Source organism: Gorilla gorilla, chromosome 7 (assembly GCF_029281585.2).
Source record: "Gorilla gorilla gorilla isolate KB3781 chromosome 7, NHGRI_mGorGor1-v2.1_pri, whole genome shotgun sequence".
NCBI lineage: Eukaryota > Metazoa > Chordata > Mammalia > Primates > Hominidae > Gorilla > Gorilla gorilla.
The window spans coordinates 105,056,711-105,071,128 of NC_073231.2; the positions used below are offsets into that span (position 1 = coordinate 105,056,711).

Consider the following 14,418-nt stretch of genomic DNA (forward strand, 5'->3'; position numbering starts at 1 on the left):
TCATGAGATAGTTATTAGAACCACTTACTGTGAATTAGAGATAATAGAGACATAAAACAAAAATTCGCTTTTTTCCCTTCTACAGTAGAAAACAATGGTAACCACTTATTTATTTCATTGTCAATAAATGAAAATAGAATAGTGTCTACTGGAAATGGGTGTGGAGATCTTAAAGTTTAAAAACAGCTGCGTAGTATCCGAATAAGTAATATAGGATGCATTTTAACAATGCAAGAACTGGTTTGATTTAATTAACTGTGGTTTAATATGTTGTGCATCTCACTCACGGTATACCATGGTGGCATTTACTGGCTGATGCTTCAAAGCACTACTGTTTTTCATCCACTATCATTGGTCAATTGTGTTGTAGAGGCATTATCTAAGGTCTGGAAAACAGTTCTCAAGGATTTTGCTTTAATGATAGGTGTAACATCTAGTTCATTTGTTGATGTCAATTTTTTTTTTTTTAAAGACAGAATCTTGCTCTGCTGCCCAGGCTGGAGTGCAGTGGCGTGATCTCGGCTCACTGCAACCTCCGCTTCCCAGGTTCAAGCAATTCTCCTGACTCAGTCTCCTGAGTAGCTGGGATTACAGGTGTGTGCCACCACGCCTGGCTAATTTTTGTATTTTTAGTAGAGACAGGGTTTGGCCATATTGGCCAGGCTGGTCTTGAACTCCTGGCCTCAAGTGATCCACCTGCTTTGGCCCCCCAAAGTGCTAGGATTACAGGCATGAACCACCGTGCCTGACCTGTTGATTTTAATTTGATGGAATCTCTAAGCTCTCTTCTTAATGACTTTAAAGTTTGAAACTGTAATGGTTTTACCAAGTAGCTTTTAAATGATGTTTCCTGAAGGACAGAACAGATAAATTTGAATGATGTATTTCTAACTACAGACAGCAGTGATCTTCATGTCCTATTACGTTCACCCTATAAAATCACCTGGATGTTTTTAAAAAGGCAAGTGGAGAATGGAGAAAAAAGAGGCATTGCGGCCGGGCGCGGTGGCTCACGCCTGTAATCCCAGCACTTTGGGAGGCTGAGGCAGGTGGATCACGAGGTCCGGAGATCAAGACCACCCTGGCTAACACGGTGGAACCCCGTCTCTACTAAAAATACAAAAAATTAGCCCGGCGTAGTGGCGGGCGCCTGTAGTCCCAGCTACTCCGGAGGCTGAGGCAGGAGAATGGCGTGAACCCGGGAGGCGGAGCTTGCAGTGAGCTGAGATTGCGCCACTGCACTCCAGCCTGGGCGACAGAGCCAGACTCCGTCTCAAAAAAAAAAAAAAAAAAAAAAAAAAAGAGACATTGCTCACGTGATGTGTATAGTGTTCTAAGATTTCTTACATTTGATAATGCTGTGGTAGTTATCTTAGATATAAAGTAGTTTCAAAAATTCCAGTTCTATAACCACATCTGATAGGGTTTAGCTGTGTCCCCACCCAGATCTCATCTTGAATTCCCACGTGTCGTGGGAGGGACCTGGTGGAAAGTCTTTCCTGTGCTGTTCTCATGATAGTGAATAAGTCTTACAAGATCTGATGGTTTTAAAAAGAGATGTTCCCCTTCACAAGCTCTCTCATTTTTTACCTGCCACCATCCATGTAAGATGTGACTTGCTCCTCCTTGCCTTCCCCCATGATTGTGAGGCTTCCCCAGCCACGTGGAACTGTAAGTCCAATTAAACCTCTTTCTGTAAATTGCTCAGTCTCGGGTATGTCTTTATCAGCAGTGTGAAAATGGACTAATACAACACCTTAACTTTTGAAGTAAATGAGATACCTGATGGTATTTCCCCCCAAGTAGTTTGTGTTTGCTTTTACAGATACTTTTTGGATTACTTGATTAAAAATGCAAAAACTACTATAAAAATAGAGGATTATATCTCTTTAACATTTTATCACTGTTATCTTTCAATACATTGACAATGCAAGGATAATAGTTGAGGGTTTTTGTCAAAATGTTGGGGTAAGCAACCAGGCTAATGTAAAGTGGAGGCAAGGAAAATGTTTCAGTGAAAAGGAAAACAGGCCATGTAAATATATTGTCAGTGAAAAAAGAAATGAATAAATAAACATTTGATAAAATTAATGGCTGAAACAGAAAAAATCACGAATTCTTTTGGATAATAGGCTATACCACAGGGATATAGAATTAATTGAGGAGGTAGTGGTGAGGGATAAAAGACTACACATTGGGTATAGTGGTGTATGCTGCTTGGGTGATGAGTTCCCCAAAATTAGAGAAATCACCACTAAAGATCTTATCCATGTGACCCGAACCACCTGTTCCCCCAAAATTATTGAAATAAAGTAAAATAAATTTTAAAAAATTCATACAAAAAAAGAAAGTGTTTGTTACCTGACTTGCATTATGCAGGTTGGGGTTATTTTTTTTTTTTAATTAAGAATGGCAAACTCCTTCTGAAACTCTTAATGGCCTTCATTTCTCCAATTTCAGGTCTTGCTGCTCTCATCCCTACTTCCTATAGGCTGTACTACCAGTAAGCTTCTGTAATAGGCCTCTAGGCAGTCCCAGTTCCTTCCTTAGGTTTGTGGGTCGTGCTTTTCCATTGCCTGGAGTACTTCAATTTACTCTACCCTCATCCTCTTATCTAGTTTACTTTTCTTTATCCTTGAGTATACTATAGACCAGGATAGGGGTCCCTTTATAATTTCAAAGTGCCCTATACTTCCACTGTCATAGTACTTATATTAATTGTACACTTATCTAAATTAGTGTAAGAGTTTGTGGGAGTGTGTGTGTGTGTGTGTGTGTGTGAAAAGACAATGTCTTTAGTTAATAAGCGCAAAATAAATATGTTTTGAATGAGTAGATTCTGGTTCTAGTATTTACTATTTTCAGATTTAGGAAACAATTAAATGTTTAAATATTACTTCTTAGTCCACCCTGGGGGGGTTAGGGGAAAACTAATGGCCACGGGGCAAGCTTAGGTGAAGGATGATGCTTGAGCTCAGCTGTGTAGGATAAGTTAATCTGGAGCGAGTTGCTGATAAAAGTAGAATAAATTTTGGTAAGAACTTTTCCTCCAGTGTATTTTGGCATCACTTTGTAGAATAAAAAATAAGTTAAAGGATGTTAGTCTATAATAAAATTTATATTGATACTTCATGTTAATACTGACAGTTATTGGCTAGTTTATCTTATTTTAATTAATAATAAAGCTAAAACAATTGTTTTTAAGCACTAAGAGAAAAACTGTGTCTTGAAAAATAAATAGCATTATGTGCAAAACATGTAATATGCCAACTGGTGGCATTTTGCTTCCCTATAATTATTATCAAGTGAATGATTAGATTATCATTCTAGTGATATATCTAAAAATAAATTTATTTCTTATTTATTTATATGTTATATGGTAAATCTTATATTTAGAATCTTACAAGGGAAGGGAAAAACATCTTTTTCCCCTCTCCAAAAATCTACTGAGAGAGGAAGGTATTTATTTGGCTTACCTGAATTACATGAGACAATATCTCAAGATTTCATCTGAATAAGAATCACTTGGGGTTGTGCTAAAATGCAGGTTCTTAGGCCAGTCCTGTTTTTGTTGGTGAGGCCCTTACATTTGACCTTTAATGAGCATCCCAGTGTTATCACATTCCAATGTGATAACAAATTGGAAAATAATGTGTATTTCAGCAATTATGTAATTCAGATACTAATGACTGACCCTTATTCTCCTGGCCACTGAGCGTTGTGGCTGACACATTCTATATAAATCTGAGGTTCTTCTCAACAGGTTATATCCAATTCTGTCATAAATTTAGAGTAATCTTAAGTACATTGAATTAAGTGTTACTTATTGAATGCATGACATTTCACCTAGAATTGACAAAAATCAGTCAAATTACTTTATTTTTATCATCTGGATACCCTATTTTGCCGAGTAAACTGTGTTACATGTGGTTTTGTTTATTACAGTCTGTGCAAAAAGAAACATCAACAATATTACTGTCATTTCACTTTGGTGTTTCTGGTATTCCACTAATGCCTCATTTGTAATAGTTAGGTATATCTTTATCTTTCTAGTAAACTGTTTGGTTTTTAAAGAATACTCTTCCTCAGCATTTAACTTTTTTCTAGATGACAGTATTTTGGGCCTAGGGATACTGATGTAAACAATTGACACAGAATTGCAGATAAAGAGAGGTTCTGAGGTTAAGAATCAGTTCAGTCAGAGTCAATCTAAAGCATCTAAGGCTACTAGGAAGCTTTAAGGAGCCTTGAATCATACTTCAGGGACCCAACAGTAATGAAGGTGTCCAGGTTGAATCCAAGCATTTTCTGTTTATAGTTAAACAGAACAATAAGATATGCAATAATTTAAAGACATTAAATAATTATAAAGGTTTCACTCTTTCCTCCTCATTTACTTTATTTCCTACTTCAGATGGTATTTTGGTGGCTCAGTTAAAATAATACTTAATAAAGTTAGGCTTCATGTAGAGGGGTAGGATTTGTATCAGATTAATGTAACTTTTAAATCCCTTTATGCATTCCAGATAAGAGGAAATGCGAACCCCCTGATGCCAGAGACTGCTGTTTCTTGATTACTAACTCTTTGACCTCAAAATTCACTGAAGATTAGTATATTAGGCATAGTGCATTCAAGCTCATTTTCTAAGTTATCTTTCATGTTTTGTCAACTGCCAGGTGGACTCTGGGCATTTTTTGGGGAAATGTGGTTAAAGCAGCCATAATTATCAACTGCTTGAAATACTTACCCGGTATTTTAAAGAATATTAATAAGGCCTCATTTAATTTGGTTCGCAGCTCTTAGATGATTGTACAGTGATCATGATTATGTCTTACATTTTTATATATTCCCTAGCCATTTAATAATGTACTTGAGAACTAAATATTTTAATAGTATTTCCTTACAGTCTGATACAGCAGCAATGTTAGGTAGTTAAATGTTGTCTAATACATAATTTTGAGGTCAATTAGCTTGAAATGGCAAATTCATCTAAAGTACATATGAATAAAAGGGATTATAAGTATAGTGAAGTGTTACATAGAACTGGTAAATATTTTAAGTATATGTACTCATTATGATTTCTAAATATTATAGCCAAAGCATGCAGTTGCAACAATTTCCAAAAATTAAGAACTGTTTGAAAACTCTTTTTACATTTTACATTTAATAAACTAATTTGTACATAAACCACATTATTATTTATATTTAAAACTAAAAAAAATCACTTTCTCCAGCTATTCTAACAAAAACTTAGTAAGTAGGCATTGCTTTTAAAATGACACAATCTACTAGTTATTTGGTAAGACTAGCATAATCATAAATTTCCCATCCATGCTTTTTCCAAAAATACTAACCCATATTGTTCTCTCTGGACCTGTTGTAGGGATGACTAATCCAACTGCTGAGGTCTCCCTTTATGTGTTTGATGGAACACTTGGCTTGCTGGACTACAGCTGTGTGTTTATGTGCAGTGCACACCTGCAGGGGCCTGACAAATAGCTGTAGTATGCAGAGGATACAAAATTACCCTGGCAGTGCTGCAAATAAGGAAGTTTCTGTTTTGAAGTCCATATGTGTGTGTGCTTGAGATGCCAGCTGGTGTATTTATGTTGCATGCACAGATGTAAAACTGCCAACTGATTTTATACCAAATAAAGTCTAATCTTTTTATATGTACTTTGTGTCAAAGTTATGAAGTGGTATGTAAGAATATTCTCATGACTTAGGTCTTTTAAAATAAAAGCTGCTATTAAAAATATGAACTCATAAGATGATTAGGAAAGAGAGGAAAGAGGATAGTGATAGAGATGGTATTTCTTAACTATTATCCTGTGTATAATAGTGTTGTTATTACTATATCATTAGATAAATAAAGTTTTGGTTTATTATAATTATGAAAGATATATATTCTCTTTTGTGGCTAGAGTCAGTCAGGTCTTTGTGAAATCCCAGTTTATGAATACTGAAATGTGAAAGACAAATTTATATAATTACTTGACTTGCAGGCTTTGGCTATTCTATTTTTCAAGTACATTTGATTTTAACAAGTTGAAAGGATGGTGCACTTTTCCCATTTTTAGAATGTATTTAAATTTGTTCTGAAAGAAATACTAGTGTTTATAAATACCAGGGATAATATTTCCCAAGTCTATGGAAATTTTAAAACCAATATAAAAATAGTGGAAAAGCCAGTTATTCAAAAGAACCTTTGAAAGAAGCAATTTTTTTGTTTCTTTTAATATGTCTTCTCTAACTAAATGAAGAAATATATTTTATTGACTATATCCATCCCAAACAAGAATAATGATTTGATCATTAGAAAATTGATCTTCAAATTAATATTTGCAAATGAGATACTTTATGTCTGTTACTTAAGTGTAAACATAGATTAGAGTGGAAGCTTTTGTTTAAAATTAGTGCTGGATATATTCATTTTCTCTAAGAACCATCATTGCTTATGAAGCAGTGATTTTTTTCCATATATAATTGGTTTCTTTTTTTTTCTTTTCTTTTTTTTTTTTGGAGTTGGAGTCTCGCTGTTGTCAGCCCAGACTGGAGTGCAATGGCATGGTCTTGGCTCACTGCAACCTCCGCCTCCCGGGTTCGCGCTATTCACCTGCCTCAGCCTCCCAAGTAGCTGAGATTACAGGCGTCCGCCACCATGGCCAGCTAATTTTTGTACTTTTTTAGTAGAGACAGGGTTTCACCATGTTGGCCAGGGTGGTCTCAAACTCCTGACCTCAGGTAATCCACCCCACCTTGGCCTCCCAAAGTGCTGGGATTATAGGCATGAGCCACTGCGCCCGGCCCGTATATAATTGGTTTCTAATATTAATGGATATGTTTCAGTTGAATCATTTTCAAAAAAAATTGACTTTTACTGTATTTGAAATATATGTACAAATTAAGAATTTTTAGACATTGCTCAACAAGAACTGTTTATCAGAATGGTTATATTTGTTTTTGTTTTATTTATAACCTCTTTATTGTTTTGTCTCATTTTATATGTATAGGTTTATAAATATTTGCAAATGGAGCAAAGTAGTTCAAGTGCTTATCAAAATCGTGTTAACTTTCTTATTAGAAAATTTTAATGGTAATGTAAAAATACGTTGTCGTATGTAATCTTGTATTCAGTTTTGCATCTGAAACACACTGAATTTGTCTTTCACATAAGTATATCTAGATATATTGATTCTTCTGATATTAATGTAAGTTATACTTGAGTTCTGACTTTTTACTTATAGAATTGCCTTATCATAGTTCCTTATTTGACTATATTTTACTGACATTTTGTATGCTTTCCTAATTATTATTTTTATTGATAGCGTCAAACTTGTAAATAGTTTGTAATGCCTTTGCAAATTTAAATAGTGTTTTAATAGGCATGATTCCTTTTTCTTCAATGGTAGGCATGATGCCTTTTTTTGTCATAAAGGGGATGTATATTTGCCATTTTATCTAGCAAAATTTCACTTGAACTTTTACTGTAATTAAATTTCAGCAAATGTGGGAAAGGCCTGAGCTTTTAGCATTGTCCCTTAGCCTTAAAGTCTAAATTTTGACTAAATCCTGGCATCTTAATTCGTGAGGAAAGTTTGATTTGGAATAAGTTTTATATAATGAGACAAAAAGATGGACTAGAAACCACATCTCCCAGTGGTTGACCTGAGGGATAAGATGTTTCTGACAAAATATACAATTACTTGTATGACAAAAAGTGCATGAAGAAACCAAGTACATCAATTTCCAAAATGAAAGGCAGTATGGTATAGCTGAATGAACTCTTGATCAGGAGACAGACAAAATTCTAGCCCTGTAACACACAGTTGTATGTTATTAGGCTAGTTTCCTGGAGCTTTAGTTTAGTTTAATTTTTCTACCAGAGAAAGGGAATAGTAATTCTGATTAATATTGATGTGAGTATTAATAATAAGATAAGGGACATAAAGCTGTTCTGTGGTCAGGGTGTGGAGCATGTAGTAGGTGTTCAATAATAGTTGACTTTTTTTTTAAAGCAGTAGTAGTAACAGTTTGAAAAAGTTCATTACATAGGAAATATACATGTAAAGTTAACTCAGAAAAGGATAGACATAAGAAAGCTTCACTGATGTCTTACATTTTTTCCTGAAAATATATTTTAAAGAAAGGACCAAACCTCAAATTTTTACAGCTAAAAGAATCTTTTATTACTTATTTGAGAGATTATGTTCCATACGTTGCTTGGTTATTTACTGCTAGGGCCAACTGCCTTTAGTAGGATATCACTTCAAACGCTGCTGCCGCCACTGCAGGTTGCAAGCATATGATTGAAGGCTTCTAGTTCTCAGCTCATGCCCAGATGTCTTTCAATAACTATAGCCAGTAATTTCTTCAAATTGCTCACTTTATCAGCAGCACATGTCATCAATCCTGAAGTGGTTGCTCAAGTCAACTGCAGAATCTTTAGCTTATAGACACAGCTGCAAACAGGTGAACAGGCAGAAAGTAATTTGTGCAGCTTGGTGGCTGTCAGACGAAAGACAGACAATCTGTGTTTAAAACAGATTGCAGGCCCTGTATGGGCCAGACAAAAGGGATTTCTCCAACTGCAAATAATTCTAAGGTTAACATATTTTCCTTTCTGCCATTAGGTGATTTGTTAAAATTGGAAACAATGAACATTATAAATCTACACAGAAACTGGAGACAAGATGAAAGAGAAAATCAGATCACTAAATAGGTTTACATTTGTCTTTCCAAAGAAGTATAACTGGCATTCATATAAGCTGTTTTCTTACAAATTAAGCCAAGTTATAAAATAATTCTTTGAAACTGCAAGATTATAAATATTTCAAGTTGCATTAAGAATTACTGGTATTAAAAAAGCAATGAACCCTGAACAGTCCAGTTTTTATAAGCAGTTTTTAGAGTTAATTGTTAATTTGTAGATGTTGGAATTTGCTTCTTTATAAATATTATTTAGTGTTTTTCTTGCAGCTTTATTAAGTAGATTTTAAAAGTAGCATATGCTAGATATAACACACTTTTCAGCACATAAAATCTACCATGGTTACAGAACAAAAATTCGTATGGAGAAAAATACTCTGAGGACCTATGCATTTAAAAAAGTTATCCTCACGTTTTTGCCTTGGAGTTATTCAGATAAGAATGTGAAAGATATCTGAATCTATCTGTAAAATGGTCATATTTTAGAGTATTCATCATTTTGTCCATAAATCTCAAAATGATAAACTTATGAGAGTCTGAATCAGCAAAGTTATTTCTCATCAGTATTAGTCCATATAAGTGCCTACTCATTAAACTAAACAGGAAGAAGGACTATATTACATTAGCTAAATGAGTACCTCATGACTGAAGATAGACACACACAAAGTTTAGATATTTAAAATGTGATGCATGGATGCATGTATGTGTAGGGAGGAACACATGAGAAATAATTGAGTAGTCCTTCTTTGTTATCTACCAGAGCTTATGGCTATGACATAGAGAACTGTAAGTGAATGTTACTGATTTATTCTCATTGTTGGCTCTCTTGTGCTTTCTCTCTTGTTTCACAATCAATTTAGTATGGTAATTGTTTTTAATAGATAATGATCTATATAACATAGTGTTTAAGAACACAGTCCTCAGTGTCAAATTGGATTTAAGTTCCAGTTTGATAATACTGTGGGATTTTGAACAAGTTACTTAACCTATCAAATCCTTAGTTTTTCAGTGGTGATAGTGACTGTTTATTAACTTACGTTGTTTTGTGATATTAAAAACTCATATGAAGTATTGTGCCTTGTACTTATTTAAAGCTTCAATAAACTTTAGGCATTTTCTGCTACAATCCAAACATCCTGAGGAAAGGGAATGTTTTTGTCTTGCTCTTAGCTGCTTCCTAAGCATTTATTACCATGATTTGAACCTCTAAGAACTCAGAAGTAATCTGAATGAACTTGTCAATAATTCTGTAATTTTTAGAGTCCACTGTGCTGATTTCTTTTAGTCATAATATTCCTTTCTTGTAAAATGCCTTGACCTTAAATATGAGAATAATTCTTATTTATTTATCGAGACAGAGTCTTGCTCTGTCGCCCAGGCTGGAGTACAGTGGTGCGATCTTGGCTCACTGTGGCCTCTGCCTCGTGGGTTCAAGCGATTCTCCTACCTCAGCCTCAGTAATCCCAAGTAGCTGGGATTACAGGCACTCACTACTATGTCTGGCTAATATTTCTATTGTTTTAGTACAGATAGGGTTTTGCCATGTTGGCCAGGCTGGCCTCAAACTCCTGGCCTCATGTGATCCACCCGCCTCAGCCTCCCAAAGTTCTGGGATTACAGGTGTGAGCCGCTGTGCCCAGCCCTGATTTATTTTTTGAGTATAGACAAAGTGGTATGATTATTTTACTGTCTCTCATTTCAGTTTTTCTAACATTAGGAAATTGTTCTTGATTATAGCTGTTTGTCAAATATAGCTAGCTGTGGTGCCTTATGCTCACAGAATAATCTGGCATTAAAAATCAATTATATTTTACTGTTTTTTGGTTTGTTTTGTTTTTTGAGACTGTCTCGCTTTCTCAACCAAGCCTTTTGGTCTCCAAACTTGCCCAACATGGTTCCACTCCATTCTTTGGCCAAAAATCAATGGGTTCAAGAACACAAGTTTTAACTGTAGGGCTTAACTTTAGATTTCTCATATCAAAATCGCTTTGTCTCTAGAGCAGTAGTTAGAGCTTCCAATATATGCTGACCTTCAGGCCCTACACCATACCTGTTGTTTTGAAATCTCTGAGGATGGGGCCTGGATGTTGATCTTTCAATAAAATCTTTTTGTGTCAATCTAACGTGGACCCATGGTTGAGAACAAGTGCTCTAGGACAGCGACTGGCAAGGTATGACCCATGGACCAAATCCAGCCCATCAGCTGTTTTTGATTCGAATGCAGTAACCACCATTATTTGGCTGGTTAGCTATTATCAGTGGCTGTTTTGTGCTACAACACCAGAGTTAAATAAATGCAACAGAGACTGTCTTGCAAAGCCTAAAATATTTATTATTTAACCCTTTATAAAAAATGTTTGCTAACCCATTTTAGATTATGAGCTCTGATGCGGTGGCTCACGCCTGTAATCCCAGCACTTTGGGAGGCCGAGGCGGGTGGATTATGAGGTCAGGAGTTCGAGACCACCTTGGCTAACATGGTGAAACTCCATCTCTACAAAAAATACAAAAATTAGCTGGGCCTGGTGGCATGTGCCTGTAATCCTAGCTACTCAGGAAGCTGAGGCAGGAGAATCACTCGAACCTAGGAGGTGGAGATCTCGCCACTGCACTCCAGCCTGGGCGACAGAGCAAGACTCTGTCTCAAAAAAAAAAAACAAAACAAAAAAAGATTATGAGCTCTGATTATCATCAGTTTTGCACATATTTCGTGTTTGTTGGTACTTCAGGCAATCTATTGGTGAATTAGCTAGATATTTTTGATTACCTTTTTATTTCTTGCCTAATAGATAGTGAACTGTTTGAGGGCAGGCACTATATTTTATAGCTCTTTAAAATCCCCAACCCCTAATATAGTTAATTTTGCATAGTTGGGTGTAAGTAAATGTTCGTTAATTGACTCTAGTTATTGGCCTTTGGTTATTGCATGAAGGTACCAGTAAGGGACAGTGTGGAGCTTTTGCTTTGTGCATGTTCAATTTTTTTTTTTAACTCCTTCTATTAAAATAGACATTATTGTATTTTAGAATATTACCAAGTCATCATTTTATAATTATAGAAAATCCCTTAATTTTTTTCCATTTCTGGAATTACTGTCAACCTTCATTACTCATTGTTTGTACTTAATGTTTAGATCTAAGCTACAAAACAGCATACCATATTTTCATCATCATTACTCTTTTAAAAATTTGCCTTCATTCCTGTTTCAGGGAGTTTGGGCAATGCCTGTGATATTTGTGTCTTGAAAATATCTCAGTGGTCTGTCAGATATGAGGTTGATCCAATTTTAATAATAGTTTTTTCTACTTCCTGATCTGTAATGGGTTGAAATTATCTTGGCTTTTTCTGGTAGTGTAGTCATAATAATTTTTTAATTGTAGGTGCTCAAGAGAGAAAACAGACACAAAGTGTCCTGTATTGGTTCTATATTATTCCCCTGGAATGATGTGTTTAACTAGTTTTCTTTTAAACTATTAACTACATAAATTTTGTTCAAGGCTGGTGTCTTAGCATTTGCATTACAACTATAAGTAGTACACATACATGTCTTCTATATTCATTTAGAAAGATCACTATCTTAAATTTTTTTTTCATTTCACTTGTTAAATATAGTGAATATGTTATTTGGGGCAGGGAAAAAAATAAGGCAATCAGGCAGGTTGCTGACGGCAGTCCAAATGGCTGATCAGAGAGTCTTTATATGCATTGGTAATGTGTTGTGCAATATAAGCTGAAATATATTCCACAAGGGAGGAAAACGGAATAGGTTACATACACTGTTCCTAAGTGCAATGAATATAAAACTCCATTACTCACTTTAGGCAGGTGCTTTTTATATGAGGCTTTAAAGTAATATAAAACTGCTGGTGAAATGATTGGTTTATACAGACACCACTTAGCTTCCAGTGCTCTAACCAGATAAAGAGACTAAAACTATTAAGATATTTCTTTAATGATTCAGGGATTGATGTTTAATATTCTTTTGGTATAATAGCCTGTCCCTATAACATTGTATAGTTATGAAATTTGTGTGTGGCTTGGTTACGAAAGACTTTTTTCAGGGAAAGAGGAAAAAATTTCTTGTTTTTCTTTGTTAATGATAAGGAAATGAATCTCCCCAAAATTTCTTTCAATGTATACATATATAGAAAGATATATATCTGCATATAAAATTTTTTTGAAGGACTTTCTAAATACATTTCTTGGTAGTTTTTTTCAGCTTTTCTCCAAGAACGACTGAACATTTTATAGGCATTAAGATTGAATAAATTTTGTAATGTACAATAACTCTCTTTAGGATAACTCTGAAGTTGGTTGATGAACATTATAAAGCATTAAAATATGTATTAGTCCATAAAGATTTGCAGTGATCCCACCTAGATATACAAGCCCCTATATTTCTCGTTTTTGACACTTTTAACTTTTACAGAGAACAAGTACCTGCTTATTGTTTAAACACTGAACATTCTCTTATGAGTGAATTTTTATAAACTAAAAGGGATGTTAAAAGGATAACGAATAGGCGTTTTTCAAATTTGTCTTAGGTTTTAAATATTTGAACCAGATGGTTTTCTTTCTAAATCTGTCATTGATTGATTGATTGATTTTCCCTCCCTCCCATCCCTCAGTCCCTCCATGTCTCCCTCCCTTGAGCTTCTCCCCCACTCCCAAGCCCACTTCCCCTTATTAGGTGACATTTACATACAATCAACTATTTTAGAGTGTATGATTCAGTGGCATTTAGTGCATTCACAATGTTGTGCAACTACCAGGTCTCAGTTTCAAAATCTTTATATCACTCCATAAAAATACCCCATAGCTTCTAAGTAATTGCTCATAATTCCTCCTCTCCCTCATCCCCTGGTATCCTCTAATCTAATCTACTTTTGTCTCTATGGATTTTCCTTTTCTGGACATCTGATATTAAAGGAATCATGTATTAATATTATGTGACCTTTTGGTTTTCGCCAGAGATCTAGCCAAGTTGTTGTGTGTATCAATAGTTCATTCATTTTTTTATTGCTCATAATATTCCATGATATGGATGTACCACAGTTTGTTAAATCATTTATCTGTTGAAGGACATATTTGTTGTTTCCAGTTTTTGGCTATTACAATAAAGCTGCTATAAACATTTATATTCAAGTTTTTGTGTGAACATGCGTTTTCATTTCTCTGGGACTAATGCCTAAGAGTACAGTTACTGGGCTATACGGTAGTTGAATGGTTTTTTTTTTTTTTTTTTTTTTGATACGGAGTCTTGCTTTGTCCTCAAGGCTGGAGTACAGTGGCGCGGTCTCGGCTCACTGCAAGCCCCTCCCGGGTTCACGCCATTCTCCTGCCTCAGCCTTTGGAGTAGCTGGGACTACAGACACCCGCCACCATGACCGGCTAATTTTTTGCACTTTTAGTAGAGACGGGGTTTCACTGTGTTAGCCAGGATGGTCTCAATCTCCTGACCTCATGATCCGCCCACCTTGGCCTCCCAAAGTGCTGGGATTACAGGTGTGAGCCACCGCGCCCGGCCTGAATGTTTAAGTTTTAAAGAAGCTGCCAAACTTGAGGCCAGGCATGATGGCTCATGCCTGTAATCCCAACACTTTGGGAAGCTAAGGTGGGATGATTCCTTGAGCCCAGGAGTTTGCCGAGGCTGCAGTGAGCTATTACCTTCGCACTGCGTTTTAGCCCGGGTGACAGAGGAAGACCAT

The 14,418-nt window shown here is 35.5% G+C and overlaps 1 protein-coding gene across 35 annotated transcripts in view; it reads left to right on the forward strand.

Moving 5' to 3' along the window:
• The window catches only part of VPS13B (vacuolar protein sorting 13 homolog B), an 869,944-nt gene that overhangs the window by 220,776 nt on the left and 634,750 nt on the right, over window positions 1-14,418 (forward strand). For 3 of the 35 annotated variants that reach the window (XM_055348108.2, XM_055348109.2, XM_063709406.1), the window contains exon 18: window positions 5,385-5,677. The exons of the other annotated variants lie outside the window; for them this stretch is intronic. In XM_055348108.2, the coding sequence (XP_055204083.2) occupies window positions 5,385-5,500 (116 nt within the window). In that variant the 3' untranslated portion in view covers window positions 5,501-5,677. Of the gene's footprint in view, window positions 1-5,384; window positions 5,678-14,418 lie in introns of those variants that run through there. 35 annotated transcript variants of the gene reach the window in all.